The sequence below is a fragment of the Lottia gigantea genome (genome assembly GCF_000327385.1).
Source record: "Lottia gigantea unplaced genomic scaffold LOTGIsca_17, whole genome shotgun sequence".
Classification (NCBI taxonomy): domain Eukaryota; kingdom Metazoa; phylum Mollusca; class Gastropoda; family Lottiidae; genus Lottia; species Lottia gigantea.
The window spans coordinates 2,008,399-2,028,502 of NW_008708133.1; the positions used below are offsets into that span (position 1 = coordinate 2,008,399).

A 20,104-nucleotide genomic window follows, 5' to 3' on the forward strand; every position below is an offset into this window, starting at 1 on the left:
GTATACATAATGTTAGTACATAATATTAATACACCAGAAATTCTTAAAACAATGTAGTCTTTCAAGATTTAAGAATGATATCAGTAGTATTTACGTCATATCAATTTATGGATATTATTATATTTCATATTACTTTATGGATATTTCAAATTATATGATGACATTTATGTTTTACAATTTTGATCTTTGAAGATTGCATCAATCTTGATATTTTAATCTCTAATGCTTAGTTTGAAGTCAAAAACAATATGCTTATCTGTTTAAGCTACATACTGACATTTAATGTTTGTTCCATGAAAACAAAAGACAATGTGCTCAAGTGTTTGTTTGCCATTATATTCCACATAATTAATCACAAGTAGATCAGTTGATGACAAATAATTTCAATCATGACTATTTTGTGTGGGTGTAGAAAAATGTTTCTTTTTTCTTTTCCCTCCTGCCATGTTTGAAATTCTCTTGACTTTGATTTTGTCTGCTATAAAGTTGTCATTTTTTAAATTGATTCAACATGTTTTTCAATCTCATGTTCAAGAAAATTGTGTTACTGGCAATGAAAATAATAATTTAATGAAGGTGAGCCTGAAGAATATGAAGAACAAGTGGTTGGCTAGCAATATACGCCCACTTTCCTGATACATTTTCAGTATACCAAGGCCGGTCACAAATCATACCAAAAATCTAATGCCCTACAAAGTGAAGAGCAGTAACTCAAATTCAATCTTGACTAAGATGTCATCAAATGATCACACTAACTTTCATTTAAATCGGATGAAAACTTGAGTCTCTATTACGTTCACAAGACAATTATGGACGGACGGACAGGGGCGATTATAATGTGGGCTTTAAAAACCCGTTCATCGAAAGAACGTCTTATTCGAACTCGAATCTCATTAATATAGATTATCATTGTCAAATTGTCATTTTGATAGACAGAGGCGATGACAGTATACGACCACATTATAATGTGGTAACAAACAACACTATAGCTCAGATGTAGACTTATGTCTCTATTTGTACTGATAAGAAATGTGACAAAATACCTTGCTATCAGTATTCAAGTTCATAATATAAAGATAGCTTGCCAGGCAATATATAAAATGAATAATATTGAGTATGAGTTATTGCCCTTTTTCTTGAAAATGTGTTTCATGAAAACTAGAAGGCAAATATTCAACCTTCAGTCCGTACTGAATAATAAACCAAGTTTCATGCCTTCTAGAATGTTTACGAGCTAAAATTTGTTTTCAAGAACAAGGGCAATAACTAAATATTTTCAATTTTTCTGATTTTCACTCATGCCAAATTTCATCAAAATCCATTAATAATTATGCCTTCTAGAGTGTTAACGAGCTAAAAATTGAACGCATTCTCAAGACCAAGAGCAGTAACTCCTACTAAATATTTTTCGATTCTTTTCGTTTTTGATAGGGTTCATCCTTGGGTGATAACGAACACTCGTCAAAATTTGTCAAGAATTATGCCTTTTAGAGTGTTTACAAGCTAAAAATTGAATGCGTTCTCAAGAACAGGGGCAGTAACTGCTACTAAATATTTTTTCAATTCTTCTGATTTTCGATAGGGTTCATCCTTTAGTGATAATGAATAGTCACACCAAGTTTCGTTAAAATTCGTCAAAAATGTCTACAAGTTTTTTACAGGCTAAAACTTGAACGCGTTTTTAAGAACCGGGGCAATAACAGTTTTGGATTTTTCTTATTTTCGTTACTGTTCATCTTTGGATGATTACATACACTCAAACCAAGTTTCGTCAAAATCCATCAAGAATTGTGCCTTCTAGAGTGTTTACATGCTACAAATTGAAAACCTTTTCAAGAACAAGGGTAATATCTCATACTTAATATTTTTCGATTTTTCTGATTTTCAATAGGGTTTATTCTTGGGTGATAACAAACACTCATGCCAAGTTTTGTCAAAATCCGTCAAGAATTGTGCCTTCTAGAATTTTTTTGTAAAAAGGTAAAACAAAAATCAATCAATGCCATATTAATATACCGGTATTGTTGCTTCATTCCAGTAACAAGACATCAAACTAAAAACAAGAATGAGCCAACATCAACTGGTGTCAAACAAACAAGGTGAGATTTTGTACTTTGTCAGTAAAATCAATGGGATTGCTAGCAAGGCTATTTATATTTCCAAAACTGCAAAGAGCTCAAATTCATCATTAGTAATAAACACAAAATAAAGAGAAGATAGTGTCCTGTAAATGATGAATTAGGTTTCAATGATTTAGTAGGGAAGGATAGTTTTTAATAATTTAGTAGAGTTAGGTTAGGATTTATTGATTTAGTAGGTTTAGGTTGTAATGATTTAGTAGGGTTACGTAAGGTTTTAATGATTTAGTAGAATAAGTTAGGTTTAAATGATTTGGTAGGGTTAGGTTTTAATAATTTAGTAGGGTTAGGTTGTAATGATTTAGTAGAGTTAGGTAAGGTTTTAATGCTTTAGTAGGGTAAGCCAAGGCTGGGTTTAAATGCTTTAGTAAGGTTAGGTTAGGTTAGGTTGAAATGATTTAGTACGGCTTGGTTAGGTTTTATTGATTTAGTGGAAAAATGAAGGTAAATTTTAATATAATTTAGTATGGTTAGAATCTGTTTGTCATGGCATTTAACAAATAACAGATAGTCATTAGTAGGTTTAATGTGGGGTAGTTGTTAACTAAAACTGGTTAAAGAACATGGAAAGTCTTAATATGGTGTATTTTTGTATTTGATAAATAATTAATGATTGAATTGAATGCCACTATCCTTTTCGTGGAAAAAAAAATTCGAGAAGGTGCAAAAGTGATATTTTGATGGAAAATCGATGATTTGTACGGAAAACCACGAGCACGTTCCGGAAATATCCGAATGTACGCTAATGTATGCATGACGTAATTATGGACTTGACGCGGTGGTTTCTGGGAACGCTACACTGACAGATAAACAATGTGGCGGGTGTTATGTATTATAATGAAGACGAAGAAGATGAATACGAAATGTTTGGGGGTGTGGTGGGCTACCAGTTCGAGCCAGTTAGGCGTCCTCGGGAAGGGATGACTGACAGTGAAAGGCCAAACCAGGACGATGACACTGCCGAAATTCATGAAGATTGAGATTAATTGGGAAATAAATTTATGACTGGTTCGTAGCGTTCATTTTGTATTAAAAATCGCCCGCTTCAAAATATTCATATCTTCTCTCGATGAAAACCTTTACAGAATTAAAATATCTTGATTAGTCTTTAAGATATTCCATGATGAATGGGGTAATAGTGGAGAAATAGGGTCGTTATTTGTATGATTTCTTCACACTCATTTTATAAGTGATATACGGAACAAGTCATTATAAGATTAAAACTATCTTATAATACATGTAACCTAATCATAATTTATTTTAAAGACAATAGATAATTTTAATAACATCATGAGTTCCTACATTCCCAAATCTGAATTGGTAAAACACACACATAGGCCTACCAATTAATGATAAAGTGAAAGTAGACCTTCTGATCAAATAATTGAAATAATATGAAATTATCCGCTCAAAATATACTTTAAATTAAGAAATGATAGTTATAAATCATTTATGAGTTTAGTGTTTGATATAAACTGAAATTTCATGAAATCAACTTCATTTTTCGCTTTTGTTACGCTTCAAAGGTGTTCCAAAATGGCCGCCATTACCACCGTTTTATGCTGGGAAATTGATATTTGACCGTTTTGGCTAAGTTTAAATGCCGATTTTTTTAGTATTAATTAAAAATATGAACGTATAATATATTTCTAATGGGGTCTCATATGCGAATCGAATTTTAAAACACTATTCTGGCTATGTCAATTTTCCAATTTAGAATATTTTCTAAAAAAAAAAGAGTTTTGAAGTGAAATAAATAACAGACTGAGAGTTTTCAGTCGACGCCTTGAAGTCAGCCCTTTTCAATTGTACGAATTTGACCAGCGTCTTTTGGAAAGCCGTGTTAACTGCTTTCTTTACAGGTATAGCTGCAAAATTGCGCGACACCGCGCTTTGGCATTTTGATGTAAATATTGTAAACATTAACGTATCCTATCAAGGTTATGAGGTTAACGATGGTTCCAAAAATGACGTCATGTGGTCATGTGATTAATACGACGTAATGGCGGACTGTTTTTGTAAACAAACGGGAATTGAACACAAATCGTCTTTGTTTTACTTATACATTTATCTTAATTATCGATTATAAGATTGGAATTGGATACAATAGGATATATAGAAACATTCACGGTAGGTGTCACGTGACCCATAATTGACTTTCCATACACTTTAAACATAAAAATCCCAAACCTAAACAAAAAAAACACAAAATTTTGTTAGATCATTAACAAAGGTGCTAAAAAAATATAACAATATTTACTTCTACCTCATAATAATAAAACTAAAGGAAAAAGAAAAGAAAACGTTAAAGTTTAATACTAAGAAAGTCAACTAAAGCACGGTGTTACCCACATGGTAGATACTTCTAAATATGCTGTAGTGTCAGCACATGATAGTATCCATCACTTACTTTGTTTTTGAGCCAAGATCAACACTTTCATATTTGAAATCATCACAGAATTGACAGAGATAGCCCTACTTGATACATCATATTAATTAATTAAACAGCATAGCACTTAGTTGAGTAAAACACCATAAATCATGAACAGACATCAGAAGGATAGACTAACAGAAAATATGATAACAAAATAATTCCAAATTTCGTATGGGGGTATAAAAAATACATACATTTACATTGCCCAGTGTTAAAAGAAGTTTTTAATAAATTAAATGTATCTACTCAAACTAACTTTCATTGAGTTTTGGTAATTTTCAGTTATTAAGAAGTAAGTTTTGATATTTTGTGAGATTGAATTATTTCGCCTTGAAACATTGTTGTAAACACCATATTAAGCTATAAAGTCCTGCACACACACGAGCCATCAGCTCAGACAGAATTCATTTGTGCACTACTCCTTAAGGCGATAGCTTCCGTGTGCGGGTAAATTTATGTAAGATTTTGGTCATTCGTGACGAAAAGTTGAAAATCAAACGTGTTTGATAATTTTTTCCACGAATGAACAAATGCTTGTGTGTGCGCATAACTAATACTATCTGCTTAGAGGTGAATTTATGTATGCATGCGTAGTGATGTAACAATTCAGAATGGCCGCGCCCATTTGATTGATAGTACCAAGCCCAATTCTTAGTCTTAGCTATTAACGCTGTTACTATGCCGTAATCATAGTCGAAAGAGCCAATTGTCGCAAGTAGTGGGTTCGAACTTGGATCCAGAGAAGGCATTCAAGGAAAGCTTTCTTGCAACATATACAAGAGTTACACATCGAAGATTTCGAGAAATTTCGTCAAAATCATCGCCTAGACAGACAGTCTTTTATAGATGTTTGGGCAATGGCCGAACCTATCAATTCCAATCAAGAGAATAGAATGCACCCTTTAATAACCCCCGAGTGAAAGGCTGACTGTTGCGATAAGTTATAATAATAATTATAATACTATTTATTTGTAACTAGTTTAGATTACATAGTAAAGAAGTACAATACACAACAAGTATTTACAATTCATAATATACATAAATATTCAATAATTTCGTTTTAAGTCATTGATAGGTAAATCAAGGTTATGTAACTCACATAATGATTTAAAATCTCTGATGGCCCCTGCCAATGCCATATCATTAACATCACATGAATGGTTATCTTTATAATTCATTTTATCAATCAAAATATTAACATTTGTATTTGAAATGCTGTATTTACAAAAATTATATTTATGGCACATAGTATTGATATTATTACCAACAGTAGACTCACTACCATGTAAGGCACATATTAATGTCCCATAGTTGACAGCCGTATGATGGCATACAGTAAGTCTTGAACAGCTAGTACTTCAACCAAGAATTGGCAAATTTGAAATTTTTCTGTGTTAAATGAACTTTAACAAGAAAATTATGAATATTCTTATCTAGACATTCTAATTTGTTTGAACGATTCAAATTGTTACCTAAATGAAGTTCGGAGGTTACAAAACTAACTAGTTTTCCATCTACAAAGATATCTTTGATGGCATTATTGGAGATACGACATTTGTGTGGAAACAATACTAATTTACTTTTATTAGGGTTGAATTTGAAAAAGTATTAGCAATATGTAGAAGCGATATTAGTGCCTGTCTGGTTGGAGCACCGAAAGTTACATTGTCGGCATAGGCTCCAACATAAACATTTCCTATGTGACAGCCACATTTGCTTTGTCTGCAACGATTTTAAAGTTCATCTATATAAACAGTGAATAATATTGGAGACAATACACTTCCCTGTTTCACTCCATTTGTGACATTAAAGGTGTTTGTCGTGAAATTACCCCATCTAATCTGAATTTTAGGACAAATACCTCTACTAAGTAAGAGATAAACAATAATTAAGCAAACATAATTAACTCTATCAAATGCTTTGCTTGCGTCCAAAACATTACAAATTAGAATGTCTATTGTTATAATACGTTATGGTTTCATCAATGATAAAAGAACACTGTGATGTGGAATGCCCAGCTTTAAAATCAAATTGTAGATCGGAACTCTTAAAAACATCAATATTACTGGGGAGTATGACCCAGTCATTTCATGGGTAAAATGCAACCAATCTATGAACTCCCAAAAAAAAGACCTAAATTCCCTACATTTCATAAATTCTTACAGCAAAACACCCTACATTTCATAAAACACCCTACATTTCATAAAATTCTTACATTAAAAAAGACCAAAAAACACCTTCAATCAATTTCCTACATTCCATCAAAAAAAGCATATTAAAAATACCCTTATATAAAATAACATCCTTGTTTCGCTTAACATCCGCTTTTTAATAGCCTCGTTTTAAGTAATGTTATTTTTAGTCTAGAAAAGGGAGATAACTCTTTTTTGGAAACACAACTTCTTCGTTAAATTAACTCATTTAAAATAGGATGAGTTTAATTCTAAAACACGAACAACACAAATTCTAAAAGTAGCTAGCTTTGTTTCAAACAACAAATCACTCATTTCAACCGGAGCGAAAGCTGTTGGCTGAATCGCGCAAGCGGGAAAGAGTATAAGCGATGCAGTGAAACAATCTAACGAGTTGAAAGAATTACAGCTAATAAGAGAACTTCGAAACAGGAGATTAGAATAAAGGAAAGGAAAAGGTTTTAAAGTCATAGGATAAAAATGATAGTCGCTCACGCTCCAAAAACTTATTTCGGTTCAGGAGATATACAAAAATCATTGGGTTCTTTTCCTGGATTTCCATGGGCGAAATATCCCAGAGAAAAACATCTTCCCGGTCATAATTACACCGGTCCAGGTACTAGGTTAGATCTGCAATTAGACGAAAACGATAAACCCAAACCAGGGGAAGAAACAGTCAATAGAGTTGACGCCGCTGCGCTTAAACACGACATACTATACAGAAACAAAGACATAAACTTCAGACACGAAGCAGACAGACAAATGATAATCGAACTTGAAAATATTCCAATCCAACTTTCAAAGAGAGAATGCAAAGAGCATTAATCATAAAACTGTTAAAAGCAAAGATGAAATTAGGCATGGGATTAGCGGATGAAATTCATAAAGAATTTAGAAAAACTTATTAAAAGTTAAAGTGTTTGAAAAAGATGAAATATGGTCAGCCGATTTAATTCATATGTCAGTCGAAAGAGGATTTAAATATTGCTTAACAGTTATAGATTTGTATACGAGATATGTATGGGTTATTCCTTTGAAAAACAAAACGGGATTATCAGTCAAACACGCATTTGAAACGATTATGAAATAATCTCTGGGATTTGAAATTTACAGCACGCATAACGAAGGTAAAGCTGTAGTAATAGAAAGATTTAACAGGACTCTAAAAAAAAAATTATTTAAAAAGTTCACGGAATTGAAAAATGGCTTAAAATATTACCAGAGGTTGTAGATGAATACAATAACAAAATTCATTCATCTATAGGTGTCACACCAACAAAAGCCTCGAGTAATCCAAATATTATAAAGTCAATTAACGCACAACATAACTATGAAAATGAAAATTTAAAGTCGGAGATCGAGTTGGTATTTTCAAATATAAAAGCAAAATTCGAAAAAGGTTACATTGGATACTGGACAAACGAAATATTCATCGTTGATAAAGTAAACACCACATCACCTCCGACATATAAATTAATCGATCAAAACAAAGAACAAATCATAGGAAGGTTTTATCAAAATGAACTTCAAAAAACCGACTTTTAAAAATGAATGAATTTGATAGAAGATTAAGAGATGTAGACAAGCATTTATGCTTTAAATTTTTTAAATTTAAATGCAAATTTAAGTTCAAAATATTATTGAATGTAATACAATTTTTTTCAAAAACCGACTTTTAAAAATGAATATCTTTCTCGATAAATATGGAACCGATACAACCACAAACTTTCAACTTATGAGATGGGCGAATGAGTTAAATATATCACCGTTTTATTATTGTATGAGAGATGAAATAAATGATCTGAAATATAAGGAAGGTAAATTTTACACTATAACAAATATACATACTTCCGATCAAAAAGGAGTTCATCATTCAGCTTTGTACAAAGACTCTGACTTATATTTCTTCAATTCTTACGGATTAGAACCCACTGAAGAGATAATCCAATTGACTAATAAACCAATCAAATGTTCTTCCTTTCAAATTCAATTACCGGGACAAAAGTTTTGTGGTCAGCTTTCACTTTGGGTTTTATGTCAGTTGAGTTTAGGAAAACAGTTCGAAGAAATCGTAATAAATTTAACTCAATAAAAATGGCGAACAAGTTTGGATTAGGTTCTTTATCTTTAGAAACTAAAAAACCTAACACTACAGCGTGGATAAATAAAGCGAAACCTTAATTTGTGGATCAAATCGGAGACACTCTTCAAGGTGATTTAGATATGAACAATTTTAGCATAACTAGTTTAATTTAAAACAATAATGATGCCATTCACAAGAAATATTTACGGGATCAAATAAATTCAATTGAAGTAAATAAAAACCATTTAGAAGATAAAATAAGTAATGTGAAAAGATTCTTCAAACGTCAACTAAATAATAAAAATACTATACTACAACAAGAGGTACAAAGATTAATAAGTTTTATTCAAAAAGAATTGGTCAACGTAGCGAATAAAACTGAGTTACAAAATTTAATTTCATTAATATCTAAATTAGAGGATAAGATTGCAAAACAAAAATTAGACATTCAATTATTGATAGATAACATTCCAGATGAAAATGAAGATACGTTTCAACAGGAATTAAATGCTCTGGAAACTAAACTTAACAGTGAATTACAAAAAGAACTAACAAATATTAAAAAACAAATACAAAACATAGATGATAGCGAAATCAAAACCTATATTCAACAACAAATACAGAACATTGATGATAGCGAAATCAAAACCTATATTCATCAACAAATACAGAACATAGATGATAGCGAAATCAAAACCTATATTCATCAACCAATACAGAACATTGATGATAGTGTTATTCAACAACAGATAACCACTATTAATAACCTAGTTTTGAAACAGGACAAAAATATAGTCGCATTAGAAAAAAAGTTTTTCAAGAAAGAATCATATTATTTCAATCTTCCATTTAAAAATTTGGGAGATTACGTTGCTTCTATTACTGATAATTTTGATAGATCAAGAGACTATGAATATGGAATTACAGCAAATATTAGAGTATATTCTCCAAGTAGTATTAATCAACCCCAATATATTTTTGATTCAAATGTTGATTTATATTCAATACCTTTTATTTTTCATGGAAAAATTACAATTGAAATAACTTTCCCTTTTCAGGTAAAAGTTGATTCAATATTCTTCAAACAAATCTCATATTCATCAAATATAAAATTTAACGTTCGTAAAGTTCTTCAGTTTATCAATGGTACAAAAAATGTAGAAACTAAAGAATTAGAAATTAACGACGAAAACAGCAAGGTTAATCACTTATATGAAATTAAAACAAGTGGAAAATATATAGATAGGTTTAGAATGTTAATCATACCAGATAAAGAAGAAGATGAATTTATATTGAGAGATTTTGATTTGATATTGGAGACGGAAACTCCACCATCAATGAATATTATTAGAAATCCAGAACCACAAAAAGCAAGGAACACTTATGAGTTTTTACGAACGACAGACTTTCAATATGTAAAACTATATTTTGTTGATAATGATATATTTTACTCAATTGATATTCATAAAAGTCAACAAAGTCAAAAAATTTTGATAACAACAATAAGAGATGATGTATATGTTAAAATAATAATCTATATTGAAAAACCAAAATTTTCAGTTCATCTGAATAAGATTAATGATGCGAAAGAACAAATATCGTTAGTAACTGTAAAAGTTGTTTTTATTAATTCTATTATAGATCTTAAATACTTTCCAACTTTTGGTTTATCAGAAATTCATTTAATTTAATTACCTAAAAAATGGAACACGAAAGTAGACAACAATATATGATAGAAAAACAAAACGAACTAAAAGAAAAACTAAAACAATTCAACAAATGTAGAAAAACATGGAGTAGAATTGATTCTGTTTTCAAAACGTTAAGTAAAGTTTTAACAGTAGGAATATCGGTGGCAACAGCCGTAAACGGTGGATTAATGCTTCCAATAATTGTCCCAACCCTATTAGCCGCGTTCACTGGCGTTCAAACTTCATCTTGTGGATTTTACTTTAGGTTTTACATCAAAACAGAAAGCTCATTATAAAAGGAAAACAGAAATTTTAAATACATATCTTAATAAATTATTTATATTTTTCGAAAGATTGAGAGAAGACAAGAACATAACAGTTGAAGAATTAGAAAAATTCAATGAAATTTTAGATAAATTTGATGTAGAAATATCATCAATAAAAGTTATAAATTCCTAGTTAAAAATAGTTGCTTAAAAAATATGAATAAAATTGAAATTTTAGACGATAAAAAATTCATATCAAATGAACTTTACGATGTTATTAAGCTTATCACTGATGAATTTACAACATTTAAAGGGCAAATTGAAATAAATGGAGAGATAACTCAAGATGGAAAACACAAACAAGACATGAAATTTGTAGGTTTTAATATCAAAACTTTTGTCAATTTCTTCACTACGGTGGATAATAAATCAGATGCTTCTGATTGGTATTTCACTGGAAAAATGATTTTTCGTAAAAATAATTTCAAAGAAATAAAAAGATCAAAAAAGGGTAGTGGTGTTACCCTACTCAAAAAGATAAATGAATATATCGGTATAAATTGTTATATACCGAGCGATGGATACTGCTTTGTAAAGTGCGTTAATCGTGTTTTAAACGAAGACTACACGAGAGATTTTCAAGATTTTATCAACAGTTTTTCAAAATCAAACAGAAAAGGAGTTATGACAACTGCTAGAATTAGCGAATTCAATAAGAAATTTAATACTTATTTTCAAATTTATATGCCCAAACATAGACATTTTCAACCAAAGAAAGTATTCGAAGAATTACATTGGGTATTTTATTTACACAAAGAACATTTCTGTTTGATAAGAAGAAATAACAAAACCTTAGGCATTAAAGGAATAGAAAATAATTACGATGAAAATGTATGGAGAACTTGTAAAGATGATAACGCAAGTTTCACTGCTAAAACTAAATGTTTTTCCAACCATTCCCGATGATTGTTTATACGCATGGGATTGCAAAGCCTATAACGAAAATAAAGCCATACCTTATTCTTGCACGTTAATTAATTTAGAAAAACTAAGAAAAATGTTAAGCAGAATAAATAATCTCTTTCCTGATTTAAAGCTGACAGATCCCATTCCAGAAGAATTTTACAACAAACTCATGACTAATATAGTAGAAATATTTGTAGGTACAGATTGCATTGATCAAATGTTACAACGTTTAGGAAAAATAGATCAAAAAAGAATAACATTAATTGCTCATAACGCTAGCGGTTTTGATAACTGGATCATGATCAAAAACGTAAAAAAAACTAACACAATGCCCTTTAAAAACGCCCAGAGGAATTCTGTCTCTACCTTAAATTAATTCATTCACTGATGAAGATTTACAGAAAAAATGGAAAAGACAGAAAGAAATAAAGGGTAACTCTAATTATTTACAAAATATTAATTTCATATGTTCCTATCAACATGAATCATCTACTTTGGCAGCATGGGTAAATTCAACTAATCTACCAATGAATTTGAGAAAGATCGAGGATGTTAATATTGCAAAATACACTAAAGATAATTGGGAATCTTACACTAAAAGAGATGCGTTATGTCTCGGAGCTTGTTTGATAAAATGCAATCAAGCAATGAAAGAATTATTTCAGAATATTTCCAATAATCTAACAGCTCCTTCTTTATCTTTATAGGGTTGGTATAATTTATATCATTACGATAAAGAAATGATTGAAGAAGAATGGTATGAAACTACTAGAATGGTTCCGAAACACACCGAAAAAGAAAACGTAGAAAAAGTTTACTCACCCTTTTATAAGACATTTTATCAGACAAAGTATTAAAGGAGGAAGAGTTTCTGCAAATCGAAAATCATTTGAAACGAACAAAATGGATGAAATTTGTAATATATTATAGGAATACAATGCAAGTGACTCTGATAATATAATTGATTTATTCAAAGAATATAGCGCTAGCACGAAAGATAAAACGGAGGTTCATTCGAGACTTAAAAAAATAAAATGTACTATACTAATGGCCTTTGATGCTAACGGTTTGTACGCTTCCGGCATGTCGGATTTAGATAGCAAAAAACCAAGAGCGGAAAGTGGTAGACCATTTCTACCGGAAGAAAATAAAGAATTTGTCAAGCTCTAGAAATTCAGACCTAGAACTGCTATTTTAAAAGTCTGGTTTGAATATCCCAAAAACATGTTCTTCCAACCGATACCAGCTAAAGATAAAATCACTTTCACGAATAAAGAAGGTAAAAAGGAAACAGGTAACAAAATCAGGTTCAGAAATGGTTTCTGTCACGACGTTTTAACATCGGTCGATATTCAAGAAATAGTGAAAGCCGGTGGAAGAATTATTAGAATATTAGATGGTATAGTTTACGAAGAAAATTTTAAAACTCCACCCTATAGAGATTATATTTTAATTTTGAGAGATCTAAGAAATAAATATAAACGAGAAGGTAATATCGTAGGTAGTAAATCATGAAATTATTAGGTAATTCGTTGTATGGTAAATCTATTCAGAAGGATATAACTTCATCGAGACATCTATGGAGTGAAGCCACTTTAAAAGCCAACTATGATTCACACGTCAAAAGCTATGAAAAAGTAAATGATAGTCAATATATAGTTGAGATAAATGAAGAAGAAAAAGAATTTATTCCTCCTAAATCTACACTACTAACACCTAGTCATTTGGGATCATTCGTTTTATCTCACAATAAAAAAATAATGAATGATTTTATTCGCGTGATAGATGAATTTTATAAGCCTGAAATATACTATACGGATACCGATAGTTTATACATTTCGTCTAGCAATTGGGATAAATTAAATGAAGCTGGGTTGGTGTCCGAAAATGATTATTGTAAAGAAAGAATGATTACGGTGATGGTGGAATTATATTTGGTTTATATTTAGCGCATAAAGTTAAATACAATATCATTCTAACTACCGATGGTGTTTTAAAAGAAAATGTTTAAGGGTTACTCTAAAGATAAGATATCCGTAGAAGATTATATTCGATTAGCTAGTGGGCTCGATGTAACGAATGAATTTAAGAAACCTTGGGTAAAAATTTTCACCAATGGAGTAGTTATTCCAAATGATAAACAAAAGAAAGTTTTTAGAAGTTATCTAAATCTCGTTAAGAGAAAAGCACCAAACAGTGAAGGAATCATTGTATCCTTACAACGATGGAAAAGAATTAAACATAGATGAAAACTACGAATTTGATGATTTTGATTATTTAACTATTCAAGAAGAGAATGAAGAGTGTTAATTTTTTTGTTTTAAATGAAGTTGAATAACAATTTCCTCGTTACCAAAATCTATAAACCTATTTTTACCATCTTTGATTTCCAGATTTATATCTTTAATCATAAAGGAATTAAGTGGTAAATACGTCGTTTGAAATGGTTTCTCTATAATTCTATATCCTATCGGTACAGTGAATGTTGGAAGACTGTAAATAATCTGACGTTTGTATTTATTGAAAAATCCACCATTTATCAAATTGCACTGTATATTTATCACATCGATATCATTCTCGATATTAGCTTTGTGTGGTGCTAAAGTGGATTGGGTGTATACTCGTTTATCAAATCCTAGTAACGTATTCAATGAATTTTCTACGTTGAAATCAACTTGACTATTATTTCTTAATATCAATTTTATTTTGTTCAGATTCAAATTACCTTCGAATTCAATATTGTTTTTACCTGCGTATTCAGATAGGTGTTCGTAAATGGCTATGTATTCGTAGCTTCCTGGTAGTAAACGTATGGTTTTGAACGTAACTCCATTATCTGTTGATATTTTTATTTGATTATTTTTTTCGTTGATATTTCTAATGGAATTGTAAACAGAGAAATACTTTAATCCCAATTCATATTCTTGATTGCGATCGAGTTCGTACTCATAATCTAGAGATAATTTAATGTCTGATTTATTTGAGGTGATGACGAATAGTTGTTCTTTATTTGACATTTTTAATCACGCTTTTATAATCATTTTTATCTATAATACCTTTCTCTAAGAGTCTTTTTAATATACAATTTACTTCATTATATTGTCTTTTTGATCGATGTCCTTCCTTCATTGCTGCTAATATTACTCGTAATCTATTAAGCAATTCTTCGTTGTTATCGGATAAAAAAGTTATACCTTGTCCAGATACCATATCTTCGAATTCGTCTATTTCTTGTATGATTGGTGTATAATTTTCTGCATAATCACCCACTTCGTCAACTTCGTATTCAGGATGTTCAATTGCTTTTATATATACTTTAACTTTTTTCGATCTATTTGTGTCGGCTCCCGTCCTTTTAATTCGATGTAGAAATTTTGAGTATGCTACTAAATCCTTGTAATCGGCAAGATCAAAATCCCCGCCATTCATTAAATCTATTAACCCTTTTGTTAATGTAAATATAAAGTTTTTTGTGTCGATTTTGAATTGTGGTGAATTTGGATCAAATATTATTCTAAAACTATTAAACAATAACCCCACTTCATCAATGATTGGTGAAATGGTTATTGGTAAATCTGGGTCAGGGTTTGAAAAATAATGATTTATATCGTCTATTGTCCTAATTATAATACCATCATATTCAATGGGATATTCTATTTGATGAGATTCTATAGAAGGTGTGGGTTCTATAGGAGGTTAATCCGAGTTGTAATCTGTTATTTTCAACTTGGGTCTTTATTTTATTCTTAGCTTTGATATATTCTCTATTTCTTTTTAAAAATATTATTTCAATCAGTCATTTTTAAGAAAATAAAATTAACATATGCCGATCATAACTCTTTCATCCACGGGTTTTCTAGTATTTACAAATACATATCCATGATCATCTGGGTTTTTCCATTGAGCTTTACAAACCTTTTTAAATGCATTTCTGTCCATTCCGTGATTTATCGGCTGAATGATTTGAGATAAATCTTTATCGTTTAATTCAAATAATAAAAAACAATTCGCATTTTTTCTAATGAACATAGAATCCATCCCGTAAAAAGATTGGGATTGGTATATGCAATGACAGTTGTGATGTCTTCCTTTCGTGAAGAATTCGTGTTGAACAGCTTGATTTCTTTGCGCCACGCAGTCGTCAAACAATATTAAGTTCTTTCGTTTGCTATCAATATTAGACAAGTCTAGGTCATTAGGTTTGGTGTTGTCAACATGTTAAAAGTGAGATGTGTTTTTCCAGAACCGGAACTACCGCATATACACATGAGCATTGGGTTATTAGGAAATATTTCTGAATGATTGAATTTTTTGCCCATTTTTTATTATTTTAATTTGTTCCAAAAATCACTCCTTCTCCTTTATACTTTGAAAGATATATTCCTTCTCCAGTGTGTATATTTTTAAAAAATATTCCATTATCCTTATGTTTGACTTTGACTTCTCCCGTGTCAAACTATCTACTAATTTTTTTAATCCTTGTTTAACAGTTTTCTTGGTTTCTTCCCCAAATCTTTTTCCAAATTCTTTTATTGTGCCTATCATTTTTCCCACTCCTGAACCTCGTGCTTCTTTTTCAATTGCTAAATTATGTCTGCGTTCTTCAGCGGCTTTAGCATCAGCTGCTTTCTTTGAGAGGACTGTTTTTGTTATTTCAGTAGCCGCTGCAATACCACCAAATATTAAAGGTAGAAGGAAAGGTAAAAATCCACCTTTTTTTTGCGTTCGCGTCAATTCTTTCTAAGTCTATATCGTCTCTAACTTGACAATATTTGTATTTATCAATAAGTTTTTAAGTCATGCTGAATTTTTTACCGTTGAAAGTTATTACAGTTGGGGAAGCTGTTTCAATAGCTTCTATCATTTTCATAACTAAAGTTTTTTGTTTCATTTTTAAGGGTGTATTTTTTATTCAATTCTTATCATTCTTCTATCTGCTATTTTAATTAAATGTTTTGCTTCTTCCAATAATAAACAATAACCTGTTACATCTCCTTGTGTTTTTTCAATATGAATATTTATGTTTACTCCTGTTTTGAAAAGATCTTCTTGGTGAGCTGATAGATCAAAACAGAAGATTGGATGATTAAGTGCAAAATCTACATATTCAAACTGAGGTGGATTTCCAAATAATTCACACGTTTTTATAGTTTTTATACAATTCATTATAATCCTTTGTGGTTGGATTAATTGTTAAAGGTTGGTTAGGATAATTATCGTTGTTTAATCTTACTTGAACTTTATGGATAAAAGGATTTTGAGTTTGGTTCATTGCCACTCTAAAGACATTATTGTGATTCGTTTGAGAATCTGGTAAGTTCTTGAAACCAACCATTAAATATCTTGCTTTTAATAGTGTTAGTGATTGGCCACGTGGTGGATTCTCCCGTTAAAGTCATGCTACCTACCGTGTTACGATGAAGAAAAGCTATTTCAATATCTTTAGTTAACGAGTTGAATATTCTTGTTTCTACTTCAATTGATGGTGTTATTACGGGTATGAAAGTTGGAGATTCGTTATTTCTAATTTTGCATCTGAACCATTCTCTCCAAAGAATATCTTATCATCGTTGATTTCTCTTTGTAGATGAATTTTATATGGTAATCCTACGGAAACCTTTCTGTGTTCCAACAGACCGAATAAAGGATATAATTTCCAATTTACGTAATTACCCAACCTATTATTCTCAATAATATTATTGTACTGAAGTACTCGTTTTTCAAATCCATGATTAGCTGCTCGTGCTACTCTTTCTATTGTGTTTTGAGCAACAACTCTCACTCTAGCTAAATCAGCATCATTTGCAACATTTCTTACGGTTCTTTTAAAACACTTCCATCACCAACATCGGGTATCCAACCTGAGACTGAATCGAAATCTTTAGGATATGAAACTGTTTTCAACATTGTGTCGAATTCCCCAGGATGTTTAATTGTTTCTATCGGATTTGAACCAGCTTCCAAAACCATCTCGCTAAATAAAGATCGAAAGAAATTGTTTTCTAACGTTGTATTAGAACTTGATTCTGAGTTCCATCTTTAATTTTGAAATCGCATCTGAAATAAGCATCTGAAAGAAGCAACCAATTCGATAATGAATTTATTTCGAAGGTAATTCTACCACCATCATTCAACTGGGATTTAGAACCAACAGTCGGTGAGATGATAATATAATCCTCTTTTTTCTTGTTAAATGAATAACAAAATCGGATCGTATAATCTAAAGATTGGATCTAGTATTTTATTTGCCATTTTTAAGGTTTAAAATTTGAGTAGAAAATTTCAAAAAACAAGAGTTATCTCCCTTCTACATTATTTTAATATGCTTTTTTTGATGGAATGTAGGAAATTGATTGAAGGTGTTTTTTGGTCTTTTTTAATGTAAGAATTTTATGAAATGTAGGGTGTTTTATGAAATGTAGGATGTTTTGCTGTAAGAATTTATGAAATGTAGGGAATTTAAGTCTTTTTTTTGGGAGTTCATAGATTGGTCGCATTTTACCCATGAAATGAAATGGGGAAAAATGCAACCAATCTATGAACTCATATACTACTGTTCTTACCGCATTTTAAATGCTTCACTGCCTGTTTGACCTCATCAACAGAAATTGTGTGATTACTGTGACATGTGTCACCATGACATTCATTCTGAATTCTATGTTCAATATTCGATTTCAGCTCTTTCATGTCATCATGATTAAACGAAACACTATTGAACAGTTGTTCATACTTCCAAGCAAACATGTTACCTCTCTTCTCATCCCCGTTTCAATCATCAACATTATTGGGCAAGGCGTTGCAACCTCCATGTATCCTTTTGACCTCTTTCCAGAAATCTCTTGCTCTGTTTTCCAATAAACTTTCAGCCATTTTGTTTGCACAAATATGGTCTCTATTTTTCTTAGCTTTTTTAAGAACATGGTGATACTTAGCTCTAGTTTGCATTCTGATAGTAGCTAAAATACCAGACTTGGGGGAATTGTTGTCTTTCCATAGATTGTGCCAAAATATGGAAGTGTTTCTTGCTCCTTTTACATGACCATTCCAATCTGGAATCACAGACTTGCCATTTTTTTGTACCTTGGATGTAATAGAACTCTTACTGGGATCAAGACTGGCTTGAATTAAATCATCAAAGTAAGTTTCTAACAATTGGGCATGACCAGAACAAGAGAAATCTTTACAATGCAGAGCTTCAATAGAAATACTAATGTGTGTCAATAGGAAGTATTTCTATATCAAACACGTTTGATTTTCATCTTTTTGACACTAATGGCAAAAATCTTACATAAATTTACCAGCACACGGAAGCTATGGCCTAAAGGAGAAGTGCACGAATGAATTCTGTCTGAGCTGATGGCTCGTGTGCGCCGGACTAAAGCTATGGCAAAATATGTAATAGTAAAATTTTTACTTGATATGATCTAACTTTAAACTTACGAAAGCTGCCACTCAAATGTCAGGCAATAGGTCACATGATCGTAAAATTCTTAACCATTGAGCTTCTAAATAGAAAATTTAGCTAATATTTGATAGAACACCATGGTAAAAGATGCTTGTTTGATACATTAAGATCTAAGATGCTTATTTAATACAACACTATGTTACATACGTGTGTTTTTCTACATATAATATTAAATTACCTTTACAACGACTATAAATTAATGTTGGGTACTGCTGTAATTTTTGTTTTGTTAGGACATAGCACTAGGAGCCTAGCATTCTATCAAATTTGCAATTTCGGGCCATGGTGTTCTATCAAATAAGAAAACATAACATGGTATTCCATGAATCAAGTAAAATAATACCATGTTCTATCATGTCATATATTTTTGGATATTTATGTCCATGGAAAATTCGGAAAATGTCCATAAAACAGAGCCTAGTTTTTCTGACTCTACTTCAGCCAAAAACTGTCAAAATATCTATCAGAGGCTGGAATAGAGGCAGATTTTTCCGACTCAAGTTGGTTGAGACGTCATCAATTAACCTATGCATAGCAATTTCATTAAGATCAGTTAAAAATCGTTCTTCCAAGTATTGCCTAAATCAAACAAGATCTCATCAATAAAAATATACATATTAAGTTTCATCAAGATAAAAAAGTGTACTTTCTATTGTGCCTACGAGCCAAATTGGACACAGCACATGAGTTTATTACCAAATTCGATCTTGAACAAAACAATTCAAAATTTTCTCCACTTACAAGGTATTACAATGTGTGCATAATATATTTTTATTTCATTCGAAATAATTTACTCCTTTATCTCTCGATGCATCCCCACATAGTTCTCATCTATCTACAAAGTATTCAAAAGTTTGAAACAAACCTGT

The 20,104-nt window shown here is 31.0% G+C and overlaps 2 protein-coding genes across 2 annotated transcripts; one reads left to right on the forward strand and one right to left on the reverse strand.

Annotated features, from left to right (window-relative positions):
- Window positions 1-7,244: 7,244 nt before the first annotated feature.
- Window positions 7,245-10,538, forward strand: LOTGIDRAFT_158542 (hypothetical protein; the record flags this gene model as incomplete). The annotated part of the gene is made up of 2 exons (XM_009051696.1): window positions 7,245-7,380; window positions 9,079-10,538. 2 exons carry the CDS (start codon window positions 7,245-7,247, stop codon window positions 10,536-10,538), a joined length of 1,596 nt encoding a protein of 531 aa, XP_009049944.1.
- Window positions 10,539-14,076: 3,538 nt separating this feature from the next.
- On the reverse strand, window positions 14,077-15,699 carry LOTGIDRAFT_158543 (hypothetical protein; the record flags this gene model as incomplete). The annotated part of the gene is made up of 3 exons (XM_009051697.1): window positions 14,077-14,723; window positions 14,827-15,389; window positions 15,686-15,699. The coding sequence occupies 3 exons, from the start codon at window positions 15,697-15,699 to the stop codon at window positions 14,077-14,079; spliced, it is 1,224 nt and encodes a 407-aa protein (XP_009049945.1).
- Window positions 15,700-20,104: the final 4,405 nt, after the last annotated feature.